The 22,104-nt window shown below is 34.9% G+C and overlaps 1 protein-coding gene across 4 annotated transcripts in view; it reads right to left on the reverse strand.

Moving 5' to 3' along the window:
* Window positions 1-22,104, reverse strand: part of nrsn1l (neurensin 1-like) — a 190,382-nt gene that overhangs the window by 1,842 nt on the left and 166,436 nt on the right. The window contains exons 6-10 of one of the 4 annotated variants that reach the window (XM_088090302.1): window positions 19,472-19,588; window positions 14,942-15,009; window positions 4,487-4,639; window positions 2,378-2,720; window positions 1,134-1,226 (exon numbers count right to left, since the gene is read on the reverse strand). In XM_088090302.1, coding sequence (XP_087946428.1) covers window positions 1,134-1,226; window positions 2,378-2,720; window positions 4,487-4,639; window positions 14,942-14,995 — 643 coding nt within the window. In that variant the 5' untranslated portion in view covers window positions 14,996-15,009; window positions 19,472-19,588. Of the gene's footprint in view, window positions 1-1,133; window positions 1,227-1,525; window positions 2,721-4,486; window positions 4,640-14,941; window positions 15,010-19,471; window positions 19,608-22,104 lie in introns of those variants that run through there. The other 3 variants (XM_088090303.1, XM_088090304.1, XM_042506830.2) reach the window with 3 other exon arrangements.

Below are 22,104 nucleotides of genomic sequence, written 5' to 3' on the forward strand. Positions count from 1 at the left end.
TTATAAATATTTATACTCACTTATTCACACATCAACAATTAACTGTAGTAAGGACTCATAGTGTGATATAACAGTCCATGCTGTATCATAAGTTATCATTCCATGTGTTAAGTAAAGTGAGGTCCATATTGATGTATTTATAATAATTCATGCTTTATCATAATGTTTCATTGTAGGTGTTAAGTGTAATCATTTTCATGCATTTATAAGAATATATGCCGCGTCATAAGTGATTAATGTGTACCATACACTAAAATACTTTGAAAATGCATTTAAAAGATTGTATTTTGACCACAAAGACTGAGGATCTTGCAGTGTCAGATGTGGACAGAAACTGTTGCAGTCCTTGAAATCCACAGTGATTATGTAATATGCTGTAGCTAGCTAGCTAGCGAACCATAACCCATACCAAAGAGGCTATTTGCAAGTTAAGTTAGCCACTGGAATGTTTGCTATTTGCCTATAAGCTAAACATATGTTTTAGCTGACAATTGCTAGCTCCACTCATATACATGGATACATATGATTTTTGAAGCTAGCAATTTTAAGTTAAAGCATACAGTTAGCTCGCCAGCTAATAGCAAACAATCCAGTAGTTAATGTTAGCTAACAGGTAGACCCTACAGTGGTTAGCTGGCTAGCTTACAGCATATAGCATACTTACCAGGGATTTCAGGAGCTGCAGCAATCACTGTCAACGTTTTTCTTTTCCACTCTAACATAGTACAAAATGTGAAGACATGTCAAAGAAGAAATCTTATTTGAGCAGAGATAAAGAGTGCCTCTTTGACATGGCCTCTCATTTGTACCACTAAACACTGAAGAAATAAGTGGACAGAGATACTGCTCTGAAATCCCTGATGAGTATGCTGTATGCTGACCACTGCAAGGGCCTTCTGCAAGCTAACTTTAGCTTCTGGATTGTTTACCATTAGCCTACAAGATAACCATATGGTTCAACTTAAGATTGCTAGCTTCAAAATTTATATATCAAGTAATCATGTATTTTCTATGGTTAGCTTGTAGGCTAATAATAAATATCCCAGTGGCTAACTTAGCTTGCAAATAGTCTGTTTGGTATGGGGACAGTGGTTGCTAGCGAGGTAGCTAGCTACAGTATATAGCATACTCACTGTGGATTTCAAGGACTGCAGCAGTTTCTGTCCACTTCTGACACTGCAAGATCCCCAGTCTTTGTGAAATCTGACTCTGTGGCTTAAAACTCTCTGAAATGCATGAAAAAGATTACACTTTACCTACAATGAAACATTAGGATGAAGCATAAATTATTATAAAAGCATCAAATATGTACCTCACTTTACCTAACACATGGAATGATAACTTATGATACAGCATGGACTGTTATATCACACTGAGTCCTTACTACAGTTAATTGTCGATATGTGAATAAGTAAGTATAAATATTTATAATGCATTACAAGCCCCAGCATTCAACCTCTAATTTATAACAAGTCAAGAGCATCCATAAGACCCTTGCCACTTAAAAATCATTATAAGTAACATTTATAATGGTTTATGACTATTGATATAGTGCATCAGTAAGCACTATGTGTTTATGAATGCATACATAAACAATTATGAATGCCTTCATGATGCATCATAGACGTGGTCTTCATAGAAAGTCTTACCAAAAAATACTTTTAAAAAAATCCAGCAAATACTATAAAGTGGAGGGTAAAAACATATTTTCTACCATCAGTCATTAGGATTCAACTCTCTGAGTGCTGAGGTGGACATAACTTACTGAATTTTTAAAATATATCACTAGTGCACTGCACAAACACAGTCTACGGTCAACGACTATATCCCTGTCCTGTAGTATGAGGTGTTTAAAAGAGCCACAAAGTCTCTGGTCTAAGTCCTGGGGCCTCATTTAGACATTTTAATTTGGAGTGATTATAAAGTATCTATGATCTATGCAGATCAAGTTGTGCTTTGAAGGGCAGATTGGTGTTTTAAAGGAACCTGTCTCTCTCACTCCTCACACATAAAACTGCCGGCAGGTGTGGGGACACTCACAAGCCTCCGGCTGAGTGCCACTATGTTGGAGCTCTCCCCAGGGAATGAGAGGGTTGCCTCTATGCGGCTGCAAATAGCTACAAGGAGGTCTCTGACTGTTGTTTGTGCGTATGCACCACAAAGCAGTTCAGAGTACCTGGTTTTCTTGGAGTATCTAGGTGGTGTCCTGGAAAGGATGCCAACCGGGGAATGATTGTTCCTTCAACAACACCGCTAAGACCAGTAAATGAGGCCCTAGGACTAGAACAAAACGCTGTACACTATGTAGCTCAGCAGTGATCGTTTTAAGGAGTGGGCTGCACATTTTCCACTTCTGACAGTGTGACAGGTATCTTACCCTCCTCTGTACCTGGCGGCTTCGTGACCACATCCCCGGGATCCCTAAATAACCTTCCTCTCCGTCCACCTTCCCCCGATTTGTGAAACAGCTTCTCTTTCAGGTTGGCCCTGGGAAGGATCCAAACCACAACCCCCATCACCGCCAGGGCCGAGCCAAGACAAAATAGCCCGATTCCGGCCGAAGTGCTGAGGTGTAGCCCCCTGTTGAAGCTGACGGCCTGGGTGTCCACGAAGAACAGGTCCCCCTCTCCGAACGACTCAATTTTATGGGGAGTGGAGTAACCGACTGATAGGCTGGCAATCCCAGCAGTCAGGATCAGGAGACCCAGGGCCAAGGACACCTGGAGAGAGACAGAGATAAAAACCCCAAGTAAAAATTTGTGCAGCCCTGGTCCTTCTTCTATAGGTGGTCCTGTTTGCTCTGTGCTCTTCATTTCTTGTTAGGAAAGGTCATTTTGTTGTGTGTGATGCATTTTGTTGTGTGTGATTGCATGCCAAATGAGCAATTTGGCATGCAATTCCTCACCTTTACAAATACCACAGCACCACAGCTTTATCATGCAGAGTTTAAAATGCAGAATTTGCACAATAATACATGAGTATATCAGAGATGTCTATAGTTATAACACTGGTGAAGCATAGAGGTAGCACAACTGTCTGACACCCTCCCTAAACCAACAGTGAGGCTCGCAGAGACAAGAACTGCCAATGTCAGGATGTATTTCTGCCCTTCGTTAACTGTAACTTTTGCTGCTTTCTGTCTTGATCGGGACACTATTGAACTTTTTCAACTTTTTTTCCTGGTTGGATAAGGGTTAAATAATAAATAAAAATTAACAGCACAGCATGGGAAATTTGAATGTCTAATTTTCAATGAAAACTATAAGTGGATCTTTATGTAATGTGTTAAATGGGGGGTGTGCTAAAGGCTTTTACAATCACAGCAAGCCTCAAAATAGGTCATTATCAATATTACTGATTGATGCAGTAACCAAGGGAGGGACTGATAATGGGTCCAGCTGATGTCAGTAACTTTGGTAACATCATTATAGTTGCAGTAGGGGACCACAAGTGTCATGAAAATAGTAATTAAGTATTTAATTGATCAAAAGCCAGTACTGATCCATCCTGAACTCACATTTTTAGCTACGATTTTTCCTCCTTCCCACATCCAGCTTATGTTTGCATAAAACAAATGATAGCCAATCAAATAGCCTGTTACATCCCATACATATTTTTACCTTTACCAGAACAGGGTCCAAAGTTTCCTGGAAAGGTTAAATGATTAAGCAAATAGAATAGTTAACAGAAAGGAAAAGCAGAAAAATGCCCTTTAAAATTCTTTATTGAAATCTGTAATATTATTTGAACTGTGAATCCAGTTATTTAATATTTTTAACAGCATAACAGATTTAAATCCATTAAGTTGTTTTAAATGACCTACTTATTTACTGTTTTATGTTTTTTTTATGTTTTTTTATGAAAAACATAAAACTCTTAACTCTCTTTAATTTGAACTAGTCATCGATTTCTTTCTTATAATTCCTCTTTGTGTTGCCCATTTATTAATGCAATAAATTACTTTCTAATTTAGTCTATTGTCATCAAATGTATTAATGTCTTTTTTAAAAAACTGTTTATTTTCTACACTTGTGGTTCTCTAAGAAAAAGGCCACTTTTTTAATATGATTATTATGATATGATCAAACTTTGTAACGGTAATGCAGAAAATGTGCTGGACTGACAACTGGAGTGGACATTTTTTTATATTAATCAGTGACTTATATTTCTTTCTATAAAATATCAGAGTAGGACTGATTAAGTAAAGTACACTGTGGGTCTTGTCTTGCTACTAATTAATGCAAGACTTGCCCAGAAGGCTGAGCCCTGAAAACCCACAGACAGACAATAACTACAACATCTGATATGCATTTCATGGATTTGTTTACCGTTATTTTTCTCATTTTGAGCCTTACAAATGATTATGTCTTTTAAATTATTTCACTTTGTGGGCACTGAAACTTATAGTTATGTCACTACTCTTATTAAGCTGATGTTTTACAGTCCAGCAGCAGAGATTAAAGGGTGTAAGTAGATTGGATCTTACCTTCCAGACTGCCGAGTTCCACCACAGGGCTGACCTCTGGCTCTGGACGAACCCCTGCTCCTCCGGGTCTCTCTCCCACGTTGACGACGAGCACTCCTCGTAGAAGTGGTGCAGATAGGAACGAACCCCAAACTGAAGACAGCTGGAACCCGCCTGGAAGGATGACATACACAAAGAGCAAAATCTCAGTAATTCTTCCAGCTCTTACACATTTGAGGAGAGCTAGTAAAGGCTTCAGATTACAGCGCGCAAAAGCCCTTTTTTTTGTCGGTCCCCTTGTATCCCCTTGTAACTCTTCATGAGTTTTTTTGTTCGTCAGCAGCAGTTTTTGTAGTTTTAGTTGCAGGGTGGATAACTGATCAACCGTACAGAGAGACGGCTGAAAGCAGACTTTAAGACCCAGCTCAATGACTGGCCATGTTTAACTTTGACTGCGCCTGGTCTTCTTCTACTTGATCTGTTCCTTGAGTAGCTCTGTGCTCCAAGAGTGTGGTGCAATGGATAACGAATGGTATCTATATTCCAAAATTAATAAATAAACAATATGATGAAAAGATCATTGTATAGCAAGTCGATAAAATGGACATACCATGTCAAAGAAAAAAAAAGTATAGCATGTAAGGAAAGTATGAGCAATGACTCATAGTATAATATGCTATAAAAATGCGATGAAGTCAGTAAAACATGTTGATAAAAATGTGAAAAAAGGACTTTATTATGCATATAAAAATTTGATTAAAAATATCATTGCAAAGTATACCAAAAACATAGTATACTATGATGAAAAAAATGAAAGTCATTTTTTAGTATGTCAATACAAGAAATGTGATTAAAAATGTCATAGTATAGTATGATCATAACAATGTGAAAAAAGTTAAAGTATTGGGTGACAATAAAAAAGTGATGAGAAAAATCATATAATACACCATAAAAATGTGATGTAAATATCATAGTATAGGATGATTAAAAACTGTGATAAAATGTCAGACTATAGAATGACGGAGATATGTGATGAAAAAGCCATACCATATTTGCCATCCAAAATGGAATAAAAAATATCACAGTATAGCATGTCATCTAAAATAGCATAAAAATTTTGTAGTATAAGATATCATCCACAGTAGCATAAGAACAGTATAGTATGTCAGCCAAAATAGCATGAAAGAGTTATATTATAGTATAAAGAATATAGTATATTGTCCAACACAACATAAAAACATTATTGTATATTGCCATACTATACCATGACATTTTTCATGATTTTGGATGACATACTATACTATGACATTTTTGATGATTTTTATGTGACATCCTATACTGTGACGTTTTTGATGGCTTTTGGACAACATACTACACTATGTTGTTTTTGATGACTTTTGGACGACATACTACACTATGGCGTACATATCATACTATGTGTTATGATGCTTTTGATGATTTTTGGTAAAAATACTACACTATTATGTTTTTGACGGTTTTTGGACGACATACTGTCCTATGTTGTTTTGATGATTCTTGGACGACATACTATACTATGACATTTTTTTGATTTCTTTTAAATGATATACTATACTATGATTTATTTGATGATTTCTGGATGACATAAAAAACTATGACATTTTTGATGATTTTTGAGTGACATACTATACTATGACGTTTTTGATGATTTTTGGACGAAATACTATACTATGACATTTTTTTATTTCAAATGAGAGACATACTATACAATGACATATCTGATGATGTTTGGACGACATACTCCACTATGACGTTTTTGATGATGTTTGGAGGACATACAATACCATGACGTTTTTGATGGTTTCTGGAAGACATACTATACTATGATGTTTTTGATGATATTTGGACAACACAGTTTACCATGACATTTTTTATGATTATTCGACTACATGTTATATTCAACAATGTTTTTTAATGTTTTTTTGCCGACATACTGTAGTATGACATATTTGATGATGTTTGGACGACATACTATACAATTACGCATTTGATGGTTTTTGGACAACATACTATACTGTGACTGATGTTTTTGATGATTTTTGAGCGACATACTACACTATGAGGTTTTTGATGGTTATGGATGACATACTTTCTATGATGTTTTGATGATTTTTGGATAACATACTATACTTTTGATGGTTTTTTGACAACATACCATACTATGACATATTTGATGATGTTTGGACAACATACAATACTATGACGTTTTTAATGTTTTTTGAGCGACATACTATACTATGACACTTTTGATGGTTCTTGGAAGACATATTGTACTACGTTGTTTTTGATGACTTTTGGACGACATACTATACTATGGCGTTTTTGATGATTCTTGGACGACATACTATACTATGACATTTTTGATGATTCTTGGACAACATACTTTACTATGATGTTTTGATGATTTTTGGATAACATACTATACTATGACATTTGATGATTTTTGAGCGACATACTATACTATGAAGTTTTTAATGCTTTTTGGACGACAAATTATACTGTGACGTTTTTGATGAATTTTGGACGACATACTATACTAAAACATTTTTGATGATTTTTGGATGACATGCTACACTATGACGTTTTTGAAGGCTTTTGGACGACATACTATACCAAAACAATTTTGATGATTTTTAGATGACATACTATACTATGACGTTTTTAATGATTTTTGAGCAACATACTACACTATGACGTTTTTGATGGCCTTTGGACAACATACTATAGTATGATGTTTTTTTCAGACGACACAGTATACTGTGAGGTTTTCGATGATTGTTGGACAATACTATGATGTTTTTGATGATTTTCGGACGACAAACTATACAAAAACATTTTTGATGATTTTTGGACGACATGCTATACTAAGACATATTTGATGGTGTTTGGACGACAAACTATATTATGACGTTTTTTGGTGATTTTTGAGCAACGTCCTATACGACATTCTATACTATGACATATTTGATGATGTTTGGACAACATACAATACTATGACGTTTTTGATGATTTTTGAGCAACATACTATACTATGTTGTTTTTCATGACTTTTGGACGACATACTACACTATGTTGTTTTTGATGACTTTTGGACGACATACTACACTATGGCGTTTTTGATGATTTTTGGACAACATACTATGTGTTATGATGCTTTTGATGATTTTTGGTAAAAATACTACACTATTATGTTTTTGATGGTTTTTGGACGACATACTGTCCTATGTCGTTTTGATGATTTTTGGATAACATACTATACTTTCGCATCCAGGCATCAGGTCGGAGAGTCAGAGGAGTGTCGGCTTGAAAATAGCGTGCAACTTACCGGAGAAAAGGTAGACTTATTAGCTTAAGAAAACTTATAATAGATTTTATTAGTTAAATAAACATTCACAAAATATTGATGGCCAGCTAAGGTTACGTAGCTTAAGTTAATTGGGCCCGGTGCAAACTCAACTCAGTGTCGCTAACGTGAGTAAACTAATTGATAGCATTAAGCGATATACACGCCATGATGTATTTTTACATTCAGCCTTTAAAAAGCGATTTTCATGCCAACCATTCAATAAAAAGGGGCATTATGCTGGGCATAAAACTAAAATCTGCAGTCAAGTGTCATTTGTTTACGCCGCCACGGCTCCCCGGAGAGCCTGCCCCCACTGCTGAAAAAAATCCTAGAGGAAACACTGTATAGTATGATGTTTTTTTCAGACGACACAGTATGCTGTGAGGTTTTCGATGATTGTTGGACAATATTATGATGTTTTTGATGATTTTCGGACGACAAACTATACAAAAACATTTTTGATGATTTTTGGACGACATGCTATACTATGATGATTTTGAAGGTTTACGGACGACATACTATACTAAGACATATTTGATGATGTAACTATGACGCTTTTGATGATTTTGGGACAATTTACTTTGCTATGCTGTTTTTGATGATATTTGGAAAACATACTACAAATAATGTTTTTGATGATATTTGGACTTTTTTGGACTATGACGTTTTGATGAGTTTGGACGACGTTTTTGATGTTTTTTTGACGACATACTATACTAATACATATTTGATGATGTTTGGACAACATACAATACTATGACGTTTTTAATGATTTTTGAGCGACATACTATCCTATTACACTTTTGATGGTTCCTGGAAGAGATACTATACTATGATGTTTTCAATGATTTTTGGACGACACACTGTACTATGATGTTTTGGATGATTTTTGGACGACATATTATACTAAAACATTTTTGATGATTTTTGGACGACGTGTTATACTATGACGTTTTTGATGTTTTTTTGACAACATACTATACTATGACGTGTTTGATTATTTTTGAACAACATACTGACGTTTTTAATGTCTGTTCGATGACATACTATAGTATGTCATATGATATTTTTGATGATTTTCGGACGAGAGATTTTTGGACGACATCCTATACTCCTATACTTTACTATGGACTTTACTATGTCGTTTTGATGATTTTTGGACGACATCCTATACTATGTGGTTTTGATGATTTTTGGACAACATACTGTACTAAAATATTTTTCATGATTTTTGGACAACATACAAATGTTACTATGACGCTTTGATGATTTTCGGACAATTTACTTTGCTATGATGTTTTTGATGATATTTGGAAACATACTACAAATAATGTTTTTGATGATTTTTGGACGACATCCTATACTATAACATTTTTGATGATTTCTGGACGACATGCTATACTATGACATTTTTGAAGGTTTTTGGACAACATATTTGACGATGTTACTATGACGCTTTTGATGATTTCTGGGCAATTTACTATGATGTTTTTGATGATATTTGGAAAACATACTATAGATAATGTTTTTGATGATTTTTGGACCTCATCCTACATGATTTTTGGACGACATGCTATACTCTGACATTTTTGATGATTTTTGGACAACATAATATACTAAAACATTTTTGATGATTTTTTGGAAGACATACTATACTATGACGTTTTTGAAGGCTTTTGGACGACATAATTTACTAATACATATGTGATGATGTTTTTCATGATTTTTGAGCAACATACTACACTACGACGTTTTCGATAGTCTTTGGACAACATACTATGTACTATGACAAAATACTACACTATTACGTTTTTGATGGTTTCTGGAAGACATACTGTCCTATCACATTTTGATGATTTTTGGATAACATACTTTACTATGACTTTTTGATGATTTTTGAAGGACATCCTATACGTTTTTGATGGTTTTGTGACAACATACCATACTATGATGTCATAGTATGTCATAGTTGATGTTTGGACAACATACAATACTATGACGTTTTTGATGATTTTTGGATGAAATACTATACTATGACATTTTTTAATTTTTTTCAGCGACATAGTATACGATGAACTTTTTGATGATTTTTGAGCGACATACTATACTAACACATTTTTGATGATTTTTGAGCGACATACTATACTAAAACATTTTTGATGAATTTTGTATGACATGCTATACTATGATGTTTTTGATGATTTTTTGACGACATGCTATACTATGATGTTTTTGATGATTTTTTGACGACACACTATACTATGACTTTTCTGATGATTTTTGGACAACATACTATACTATGATATTTTTGATAATTTTTGGGCGACATATACTATGACTTTTTTGATGGTTTTCGGATGACAACCATATTACTATACTATATTATGACATATTTGATGATTTTTGGATGACATATTATACTAAAACATTTTTGATGATTATTCGACGGCATGCTATATACAATAATGTTTTTAATGGGTTTTTTGCGGACATACTATACTCTGACGTATTTGATGATGTTTGGACGACATACACAGCATGACGTTTTTAATGAATTCTGAGTGACACACTACACTGTAACATTTTTTTAAAATTTCTTTTGAGCAACATACAATACTATGAGGCATTTTTGATGATTTTTTGGACGACATACTATACTATGACATATTTGATGATGTTTGGACGACATACTATACTATGATGTTTTTGATGATTTTTGAGTGACACTACGCTATGACTTTTTTGATGATTTTTGGAAGAAATACTACACTGACATTTTTAAAAATTTCTTTGGAGCAACATACTATACTATGAGGTATTTGATGATTTTAAGACAACATACTATACTATGACTTTTTGTTGATTTTTGAATGACACATTATAGTATGAAATATATGATGTTGTTTGGACGACATACTATATTATTTTCAATGGTTATGTGATGTTTTTGATGATTTTTTGGACGAAATACTTTACTATGACATTTTTAAAAATTTTTTGAGCAACATACTGTAGTATACTATACTAACACATTTTTGATGATTTTTGAGCGACATACTATACTAAAACATTTTTGATGAATTTTGTATGACATGCTATACTATGATGTTTTTGATGATTTTTTGACGACATGCTATACTATGATGTTTTTGACGATTTTTGGACAACATACTATACCATGAACTTTTTGATGATTTTTGAGTGACATACTCTATAATGATGTTTTAATGATTTATGGACGCCATACTACACTACGGCAATATTTGATGATTTTTCGATGATTTTTGGATAACATACTATTCTGTGACGTCTTTGATGATTTTCATCAGCGACATACTATACAATGAACTTTTTGATGATTTTTGAACGACATACTATACTAAAACATTTTTGATGAATTTTGGACGACATGCTATACTATGACGTTTTTGATGATTTTTTGACGACATACTATACTATGACAAATTTGATGATGTCTGGACGACATACTATACTATGATGTTTTTGATGACTTTTGAGTGACACATTATAGTATGAAATATATGTTGTTGTTTGGACGACATACTATATTATTTTCGATGGTAATGGACGACATACTGCTGTGACGTTTTTGATGATTTTTTGGATGAAATACTTTACTATGACATCTTTTTAAATTTTTTGAGCAACATACTGTAGTATGATGTATTTGACGATTTTTGGACGACTTGATTTTTGAGCGACTTTTTTTGATGAGTTTTGGACGACATGCCATACTGTGACGTTTTTGATGATTCTTGAGTGGCATACTCTATAATGATGATTTATGGACGACATACTATACTACGGCATTATTTGATGATTTTTCGATGATTTTTGGATAACATACTATTCTACGACGTCTTTGATGATTTTCATCAGCGACATACTATACTATGATGTTTTTGATCATTTTTTATTGTGGTCAGCCTAAGGCACACCTGTGCAATAATTATGCTGTCTACTCAGCATCTTGATATACCACACCTGTGAGGTGGGATGGATTATCTCGGCAAAGGAGAAGTGCTCACTAACACAGATTTAGACAGATTTGTGAACAATATTTGAGAGAAATGTGTCTTTTGTTTATAGTGTTGCGTTTATATTTTTGTTGAGTGTACTACAATGTGTTTAATGATTTTTGCCCCCCACTTAGTATACTATGTTGTTGATGTTAATGTTGATCTTTTTTTTGCATCATACTTTACCATGAAATGTTGATATGATGCTATAGTAAGATGTTTTTGGAAGACATATAATGCTATGATGTTTTTAATGACTTTTCAGCAACATAGTATAATAGGATGTTCATGATTATTTTTTAATGGCATACTGTACTCTAATGATTGTGAGGATTTGAGCACACTATACTATAACGTTTTTTGATGAATTTTTTAGTGACACATTATACTATGACCTTTAACAGAAAAAACATCAGTGTAAATTAGCATTTTACTATTGTAAAATAGCATAAAAATGTACAATATTGTTTGCTATCCAAAATAACATAAAAAAGTTATTGTACAGTATGTTGTCCAAAATGGCACAAGAATTCATAGTGAAATATGTTGTGTAAATTAGCACAAAAACGTCATAGTCCAATATGTCTTCTAAATAAAAAAGTAGTAGTAGTACTAGTATAGTTGTCCAATAAAGAATAAAAAATTCAAAGTACAGTTTGTAGTCACACATCGCATAAAATTCTTAGTATGTTCTCTGTAATAGCACAAAAAAAGTTAGAATATTGTATATTGTCTAAAATAGCAGAAAAATGTAGTGTAAGTAATTGTAGTGTAAGTTGTCCAAAATAGCATATACTCATCATAGTATAGTTTGTTGTCCAAAAAAATCTTTAAAATGTCATAGTATAGTATTTTGCCCAAAATACAAGAAAAAGTCCAAGTATATGTTGTCAAATTAGAAAATATAATATCACAGTATAGTCTGTTGTCCAAAAAAAGCATAAAATATCATAGTATAGTAAGTCTTCCAAAATAGCATAAAAAGTCAATTTTTGGTTGTTCAAAATAGCATTTAAATGTAATTGTATAGTATGTCATCAAAAAATGCCTATCGTATGTCATAAAAATTATGAAAAAAAAATCCTAGTTTATCATGCCATACAAATTGTGATAAAAGCATTATTGCACAATATGGCTATGAAAATCTAAATTATCAAAATTTTCAAAAATGTGATAAAACATCAAATAAAGCTTGTCACAATGTTATATAAAAGTCATAGCATGTCATAGTAACTGTGAAAAAGGGGAAAACGTTAATAAAATGTGTATCAAAAAGTCATAGTATAGGATGCCATAAAATTTTAATTACAAAGTCATAGCATAGTATGGTGAACATCAGTCGGTCATAGTATCAGATGTAAATAAAATATGATGGAAGTTATATGTCAAACATGATATAAACGTGACAAACGTCATAACATAACCGTCAAAAAAATGTGATGAAAACACTGTTTGGCATTCGATAAAAATGTACTAATAAAGTCATAGTATTGTATGCTACAAAAAGAGGTGTTAAAAAAAATCATAGTATAGCATGTCAATAAAAATGTGATTAAAAAAGTCATAGTATCGTATGCAATAAAAATGTGATAAAATTGTCATAATAAATGTGATCAAAAATGTGGAAAAAAAACTCCATAGTATTGTATGATGGAGACTGTGCTAAAAACTGATCGATGTCAATGAAAATGTGATGAAAAAGTCAGAACTAAAGCATGTCATTTCAAATGTGATAAAAATGTAACTGTATAGTGAACTGCTAAAAACATGAGAAAACTGACATATTATAGGTTGCAGTATCTATAGCATGCTAATAAAAATGTGATCAAGAAGTCATTGAGCTGCACCTACACATTCTCATCCGAACTCGTCACATGCTGCCGCTTTGCAGCGGACCTCCGCGTCTATTTATCACATTTTAGGTATTCTTCTGCATCTGCTGTTAACGTTCAGGGATGGCGCTACTGTGATGTCAACAAATGCACATGGTGGAATTACGCTGCATGTGGTTATGTTTAGACAATGGCACACTGTTTAGGGGAAGGAGTAGGGGTAAGGTGAAGAAAAAAAACATCACATTAAGACAGGAAGCATATGGGTGCCTTGCGCTCCTTAAATTACTGGCTATGTTTCAACCTAATGCCGTCCTGCTGCCTTTCATGTGGACACGGCAGGTGCCGTCTGGCTATCACTTGGCGTATATTAACACCACAACCGGATCTGTCTGGCCGGATTCTCACATTTTTATTGACATACTATTACTTTTACTTATTTAGATAAAATATTTATTTATTTTAAATAAATATTTATAAATAAAATAAATTAAATAAAAAAATTTAAAAAAATTATTCTCATCATTCTATACTATGACTTTTTTAAATAATTTTTTTATGGCATCCTATACTGTGACTTTTTGATTCACATTGTATTAACATACTATGAGGTTTTTTCATAGTTTACCATGACATGCTATGACTTTTTAATCACATTTTAATGGTATTCTATAAGATTACATTTTTAATTACATTTTTATTAACACACTACACTAGATTCTGACTTTTTTAAAACAGTTTTTATAGCAATGCTAAACTATGACTTTTATATCACATTATTTGTGACATGCTATACTATATTTTTATCACATTTTTGATGCAATCTGGCAGTGTTTTAAGCGCACACAGAAAGTATCTTTTGGCGTTGCGACTTAGGCCAATAAAATTGTCAGAGTAGCACTATTTTACGAGCACAGAATGAGAGTGGCCTGGCTGCATTTGTGTGTGTTCTTTTAAGTCAATCCGACTTAGAGTGAAAGGGGAGTGGCCTTTCCAAAATTAAAATTTTGGGCTTAAATCATAGCGTCCTCATCTGGCCAATTGGTGTCATATTTCTTGAGCTGCATTTGCACACAACTTCTGATGATTGGGGAAATTTTCAGCGGTCTATGATGCACCATCTCATACCAAAAACAAGAAAAAAGCAAAAGCAACAGTTTTTCAGCCCTTCAGGCTTGAACCCCTAATCAGATCATCACACAGACAAAGTGAACCTCACCTCACTGCTGGAGGACTCTCCTCCTGAAACACAGGGCTCCAAGCACAGCGCCATCACACCTCGTACACCTAAAGTAACACACACAGATACATACAGTGGCTGATACATATTCAGAGTCCTCAACACAGTGATCTGTGCACATGTCAGCCTGAGCTGTCGGAACACAAACAGTTTATCTGCTGAATATGGATTTCCCTCATAAAAGCCTCCATCCCTTCAGAGACAGGTTATAAATCTGGGCCTGTGTCGTCAGGTTGCCCTAGTTATTGTTGCCGCGTGTGAACGAATGACGGCTGCTGTGGCCCTGAGGTGGCTCTATTACCACCCACGGATGAGTCACACACATGCAAGTGTGTGCACTATCCGTTCTTCCTCATACGCATATGCACACATGTCCCCCTGTTGTTTTTCTCCCAAGGCGGTTTGATTGATTTCTTTCATTCTCTGCCTTCAAACGGTTTCTTTTAGCGGCTTCACATGGCTGATCTCAGTCTGAACTGTACAGTCACTTTAACCTGAGCGCAATTTCAAACAAGACCCTGACAAACAAATCAGCGACCACCAAACGAGAACATCCTTCTCAGGTAATGTTAGGTTTTGACACGGCTAAAGTCTTGAACCTGACAAGATGAGCTGTGACTCGGTCCTGTAAAACCAGCTTTCTGTGACTTTCTGTGACTCCATGTGATTTGTGTTTAGAAGCCCTGTCCTCCTTGTAATTGGAAATTTTGGGCACATGAACATGAGAAAGAACCTGTGTGTGATTGCATCAGGATGAAGAAAACTTGATCAAACAGATAAACAGAATATCCCAACTCTTCAAGGTGATTGTCATGATGTTGCAGTTTGTGCTTTCACTTTTTTTGGGTAAAGCTTTTAGAAACAGTTTCCAAAGTTTTCCAAAGAAAATGCTGATTGTGGCCAGCAGTCATCAGAGTAAAGGGGAACAATGCCCATTTTCAACATTCATACATGTAATTCCTGTGGTCTAAGTCAAATCCCAAATCGAAAAACTAGAATGCTAAAAACTAGGTTTGCAAATTTTAAGCATTTTCCATTATCAATTTATTGTGAAAATTAACTAGTGATTAATCGATTAACTGTAATTTGAAAAAGAAAACAAAAACAAAACAAAGACTTTGCTATTTCAAAGAATATTAAATGCGCTTCTTCAGTTATTTGATTATATCAGTTATTTGATTAAATGTCACAAGATGGACTGAATTCTCATGTAAACTAAAGTGCTTATTGTAAGTGTCACAATGGTCAAATTAGCGTACATTATGGCAATTTTGGAATTATCGATCATACATAGGGCAGAATTATCGTGCAAATACAATAATTATCGTGCATCTGGCAACACTGGGTACGGCCGTTCCTATCCCACCGAGATGCTGAAAAACTTATCCATGCTTTTATTTCAAACCGATTAGACTATTGTAGTTTTATTTAACTGGTCTCCTGAAACAGTCAATAGAGAAAATCCAGCTTATTCAGAATGTTGCAGCTAGACTTTTAACCAAAACAAGGAAGATTGAGCACATTACCCCGGTTTTAGCTTTACTCCACTGGCTCCTAGTATTTCTTAGAATAGATTTTAAGATTCTTTTAATTGTTTTCAGAGCTCTTAATGGTTTGGGACTGGCCTACATTGCAGACTCTCAGTTGTTCTATAATCCTTCAGAAGCCCTTAGATCCTCTACTGCTCATACGCATAAGAAAATAGGAAAATAGAAAATCTATTTATATAGTCTGGCTTTTAATTAACGTAATTCTTGTATTTATTATTTTATGTCAATTCTGCTATTTGCACGGTTTTAACTGGTCTCTGTACTTTCCACTTTGACTCTTATACCTTGATTATCACCACGTCTTATGATTGTCTAATCTTGTTTTTGCTGTTGCACTTCTTTTATTCTAAAGCCCTTTGAGCTGCATTCCTTGTATGAAAGTGTTCTATAGATAAAGTTTATAGTTACTATTATTATTATTATTATTATTATTATTATTATCATTATGAAAATCAGTCTCCCATTCATTGTCTATGGAGCAACTCCAGACCTCATACTCAAGTTCGAAACTTCCTTCTCTGGATTCTGGCTTTGACAAAGAGCAGCTCATATTCACTCATATTGATTGAACTTTCTCCACAGTTTGGAATTAACATGGTGGAATTCTTAATCTAGGTGGTGTGCCGCTTTAAAACCTTTTTATTTTTAAAGTATTGACATCCCATTTATTTTCCGGGGTAGTTTTCCCTTTTAATGAAAACAATCTGACCTTTCTGGTTTTATTTGTGGTAAATGTCAACACAATTAGTGGCATGAATAAAAAAGGAAAGTCCACAACTAACATACATTTCAATGGACAACTTCATGTGACTTCCTTTCTAATCATCCTTTTCAGTAAATGTGCAGAGCACTAATTAGTGATTTTACTGCACTACATGTATTACATGTATTTGCTGCTATAGATACTACTTAGATCCTAAAGAAATAGTAACATCTTAGATACAAACATAATTAAATTAACCGTAAATATTAAAATTAGCACCACTTGAACAGATACAATATTAATATGGTGCTGATACATTTCTGTGGCTGTAATAATTGGATCCAATAAGGGGCCAGACTATATAGCAACTACAAATGCACATAAATATTTAGATTTAAATAGCATTTTGAAAGCAGTAGGTTTTATATTATTGTTGGTACCCTGAAGTAAATATTCAAAATACATTTCACAGTTTAGGGAATCACAGTGTATTATAGGGCCATTATGATAGCATGACAGCAACATATCTTTGAGCTGCTGACATAGTAACACCAATGTAAGTTCTATTACATTACATTACATTACATTGTAATATTGCTTACAATTTTATTTCCTGCATTTTGTTTTAATGATCATAAACAGTGTTTGGAGGAGTGGATAGAGTGGCACCCCATATACAGAGGTTGTATCCTTTCTGCAAGCCGCGGGTTCGATTCCATTCTCGACCCTTTGCTGCAGGTCGCCCCGCCTCTCTCTCCCCCTTTCATGCTTAAAAACTATCCATTAAAGGCAATAAACCACACATACACACACACACACACACACACACACACACAAAGTGTTTAAAAGTATGTACAATCTTGAGATTGTTAAATATTTCCATTTACTTTTAACTTCTAGTCTACAAAAGTTCAGGGTGAAATGTACTTTTCACTCATAAAATAATTACTTTTCAGATAAAGACTTTCCATTAAAAACACATTGTGAACTCATAAAAAAACAACACATTGTTAAATATTAAAGCAGTGTTGCCCAACTTTTTGGCTTGTGACTTCTCACAAAAAAGAAGCGGCTAGTTGTGACTTTTTTATGTTTTAGATGTGTATGAGTTGTTTCCACCAGAGAGACATGTCCCCTCAAAACTTCTATAATTTCAATTAACTATTTGAGCCCTGAAGAGCGAAAATTGTACAGTTTTCACAAACATTTATTTAAGTAAATGCAGGACTTAGTTGTAATGGGGTACTTTTAGGTCTTTAGTAGTGCTTTTATTAAAGGATATGAGTATATATTTCTTTTCTATGAAAAGCGGTTTAGTATATAGTTATGCTTTAAATAAATATAAACATGTAGAGCACTGACTGATTACTGACAGTGTATTATTCAGACATGATGGATTCAGGTCTTCAGAACTGTTGACATTTATTTATTTAATTATTTTTAACATTTTTATGTCTTATTAAATGGATTTCTGTTTTTTTTAAGATCATAAAACATATGCAACTTCGACTAAGCTTTGGCACTGTATGCTATCCTTATACAGTTATATTAATATTTCAGAGCGCTGTCCATGGTGCTGAGAGTTTTGCCATAACTTTCCCCCCAGTCCAAATGTTTCTGCAACATTTCTCCACACTCAGCTCTAAAACATAATTAAATTTAGATTTGACATATAACATTTCAACTTAACATTAACATTCAAATTTAATTTTAAACATTTTTATTTTAACAGTGACATTATGTTGAGCATATTTTTCGTGAAAGAATAAGTCTGATAGTTTGCAAATATTTCTCTTATGTTAAAAAGTGACTTAGAAAAAGTCACACCTTTTTTTAATGTTTTAGTGCTAAATGTGGAGAAATGTTGTCGTTTCTTCGCACAACTTTACAATCGGTGCCCCATAATTGAGCCCCGAAAATGCAACAGGCATTCTTCACTGCTCGAAACGAATGCAGTTTTTAATTGTATCGTTTCATTTCCTAAACTACCAGCCTTCGATATGTCGCAGTTTTGATCACACTCTTTCACAACAGGCAGAAACAAACGACGCGCGCGCGCGCACGCACGCACAGTAACCGGCAGCACTGAGCACAAACACCGGTGAGTCATCGCGGCCATGCAGCCTCGGTTCATGTCACACTTTTCTCTGTCGCGCTTCATCTACGGCGGCTCGTTTTTTCCCGTTCTGTCCGCACCGGTAGCCGCCTCAGATCACTCTAACGAGTTTACAACCGCTGACAGACTTTTAGTCTTACCCCCGGGCCGGAGTGCTCGCTCTTTTCACTGGGGCTCCATGACAGGTCGGATCGCTGAATCTCCTATGCTGTTGCTGATGACAATCAGCTGGACGGAGACACTGAGCATGCGTACAACTGGAAAAAAACAAAAAAGATAATTTATGACACCTGTGTCGTAAATTATGACACCGTTTCCTATCTTATACCGGGAGACGATTCAAAGCGTTTCGTCCATGCAGTTTATTCAGTGTGAAGATCTTTGTTACTTGACTGACTTATTTGGTGACATAACAATTTATAGTGAATCAGCAGATTCAACCAGGAAACACAATCAATTCTTTAAAGTATTGGTAGGGCCAGGGTGAGTTACTTTATTAACAATTTCACCATCTTTACAGTTTTCATCAGGTTGTTTCAACATTTTTCAGGCTAAGGCCCCCTTAGCTGAAAAAGAGACGGAGCAAGGACCCCCAAAACATAAACTGCATTAAACTGAGTAGGATGGCCTAAAGTGCCATGTACAAACCTTTTTTTTTTTTACCTTTTTATCAGCAGCAGTGAGATCTAGTGGCATTGGTAGGCTGTGGCAATCAGTGACAGCTTGTGGCATGCTTGCTGTGGCAGCTTCTGGCTACTCACAAATTATCAGTGTTTTTCATGTTATTTACTGAGTATTTACACCATGACGAGCACTGTAGTAAACTTAAGTCAACAGATATTTATTGCGATCAGTTACATAATGTAAAATTTCCTTTGTTGTAATATTCTTAGATAGGTAGAAATTAATCCATGTCTGCAATTTAAAGACTCTAAGTGGAAATATAAACCAGAAAATAGACAAAAAAAATTGGCTGCATGTTTACATGTCCTTGATACTATTTTGTCGCTTTTGTTATTCTGAGAATATACTTTTGAGTTTTAGCACCTGCAGTACCAGCATCCCACACCAGGTGAAGCATTATCGATGGGACGTTTTATTTATGCCTGGGTCAAGTCAAAAATGAACAGTAAGTGTAGCAAGAAGTGTTTGAACGTGTTGGAGTGTGACAGGCCGTGCCTGAATAGGATTGACCGTGTCAGTGTATGATTTTGTCTGTTTTCTGACCATTCAAATGAAGAATATAAAAATAAAATACACATCAGTACTGTATGGTCTTTGCTGACCATTTAAATAAAGAATAAATACAATGAAATAAATACTTAAATAAACATCAGTACTGTTCAGTATCAGTCAATTGCTTACTATTTTAATACAGCCAGTCAATTAGGGGCAGGTTGTAAAACAAGAAGCAGCTTCTAAGCATTTACAACTGCCAGGGAGCTCCTCTTGTCCTCACAAATGTTCCCCATTGTGCTAAAGTATAGTATAGTATTCTGCTTAAGTCATAGTGGAACTATAGAGTGGAACATTCCCCGAAATGTCAGGAAGCACCACAGCTACAGAACAGTCCCTGAGTAGGCCTACCGGCTTTGGTGTGATCTCTGAATATTTACATGTTGTTCTGCTTGTTGGGAGTTGAGGAATCGAACATTAGACATAAGTTTATTCTTTCAACATAACCAGGCTGGAAACTCACTACACCTGAATTCACACCGCAAGCAGCGTCTCCTCTCCCCTGTCACCATCTCACACACACCTGGCGCAGGAGGAGAGAGAGGGGAGACGCTGGGCTGACGGACACTTACAGTGGTGTTCCGCAGTTACTGAGTGCAGCGCGCATGGGGATAAATGACAGTATATTTCCTCCTTGTTCCCTGATGATCTAAATAAGTTGCTAAATGTGTCTCTTGTTGCTTTTTAAATATAACGCCAATGAGAAGGTCCGGAAAGCCGCTCAATAGTGATAAAGTCAACACGTTAGTAGTCCTCTCCTTCCGTCACCCTGGGACCTTAGATTATCTTGTTCATTTGCAAAATAATGGGGCCATTGTTCATTAACTTAACAGTATGACTGAGTTGTTTTACTGTGAAAACAACTCTAGACTGACTGACTGTACCACCGTCTGCTCCGTTATGAAGCTAGCTCTACTACATGTGCTTCAGAGTGCTAAGAGTAGTGCAAACAATTGAGTTGGAGTGCACTCTGCTGGACAAACTATATAATGAAACTATTTCTAAACCACCCAAGCATTGTTTTCTGCATTATATGGTCTGTAAAAAAAGTTTACTTATTGGTGCACATCGGAAAAAATATACGCCAATGCCGATATGCTCCGATATTTCTGTGAGAGGCTCATTTCAACCAATAATATCAGTAAACTGATAAATCGTTCGGGCAAAAAGTTCAAAAGTGATAAAAAATGACCAAAAAATAAAATGACATAAAATAACTTCATTAAGACACAAAATTACTCCAAACAGACACAAAACTAGTGCTGGGGCGACGCGTCGACGTAATCGATTATGCAAAGACGCATAAGACTATAGAGTGGGGAATGTTCCACTCTATAGTGTAAGGCCCGTTTCACACAGTGCATGAGTGCAAGACGTCAGCCTCGCCAAGCAGCAGTGTTTTAAATGCATGTGCAAGACACAAAATGACCACTAGGGTATACATACCGTATATACCATCACAAAGTGACATAAAACAACAAAAAACATAAAGATTAACACGACACAAAACCACAAAATGATGCATAACAGCTACAAA

Source organism: Plectropomus leopardus, chromosome 17 (genome assembly GCF_026936395.1).
Source record: "Plectropomus leopardus strain MGB_pleo_1.0 chromosome 17, ASM2693639v1, whole genome shotgun sequence".
In the NCBI taxonomy this organism is placed as follows: Eukaryota; Metazoa; Chordata; class Actinopteri; order Perciformes; family Serranidae; genus Plectropomus; species Plectropomus leopardus.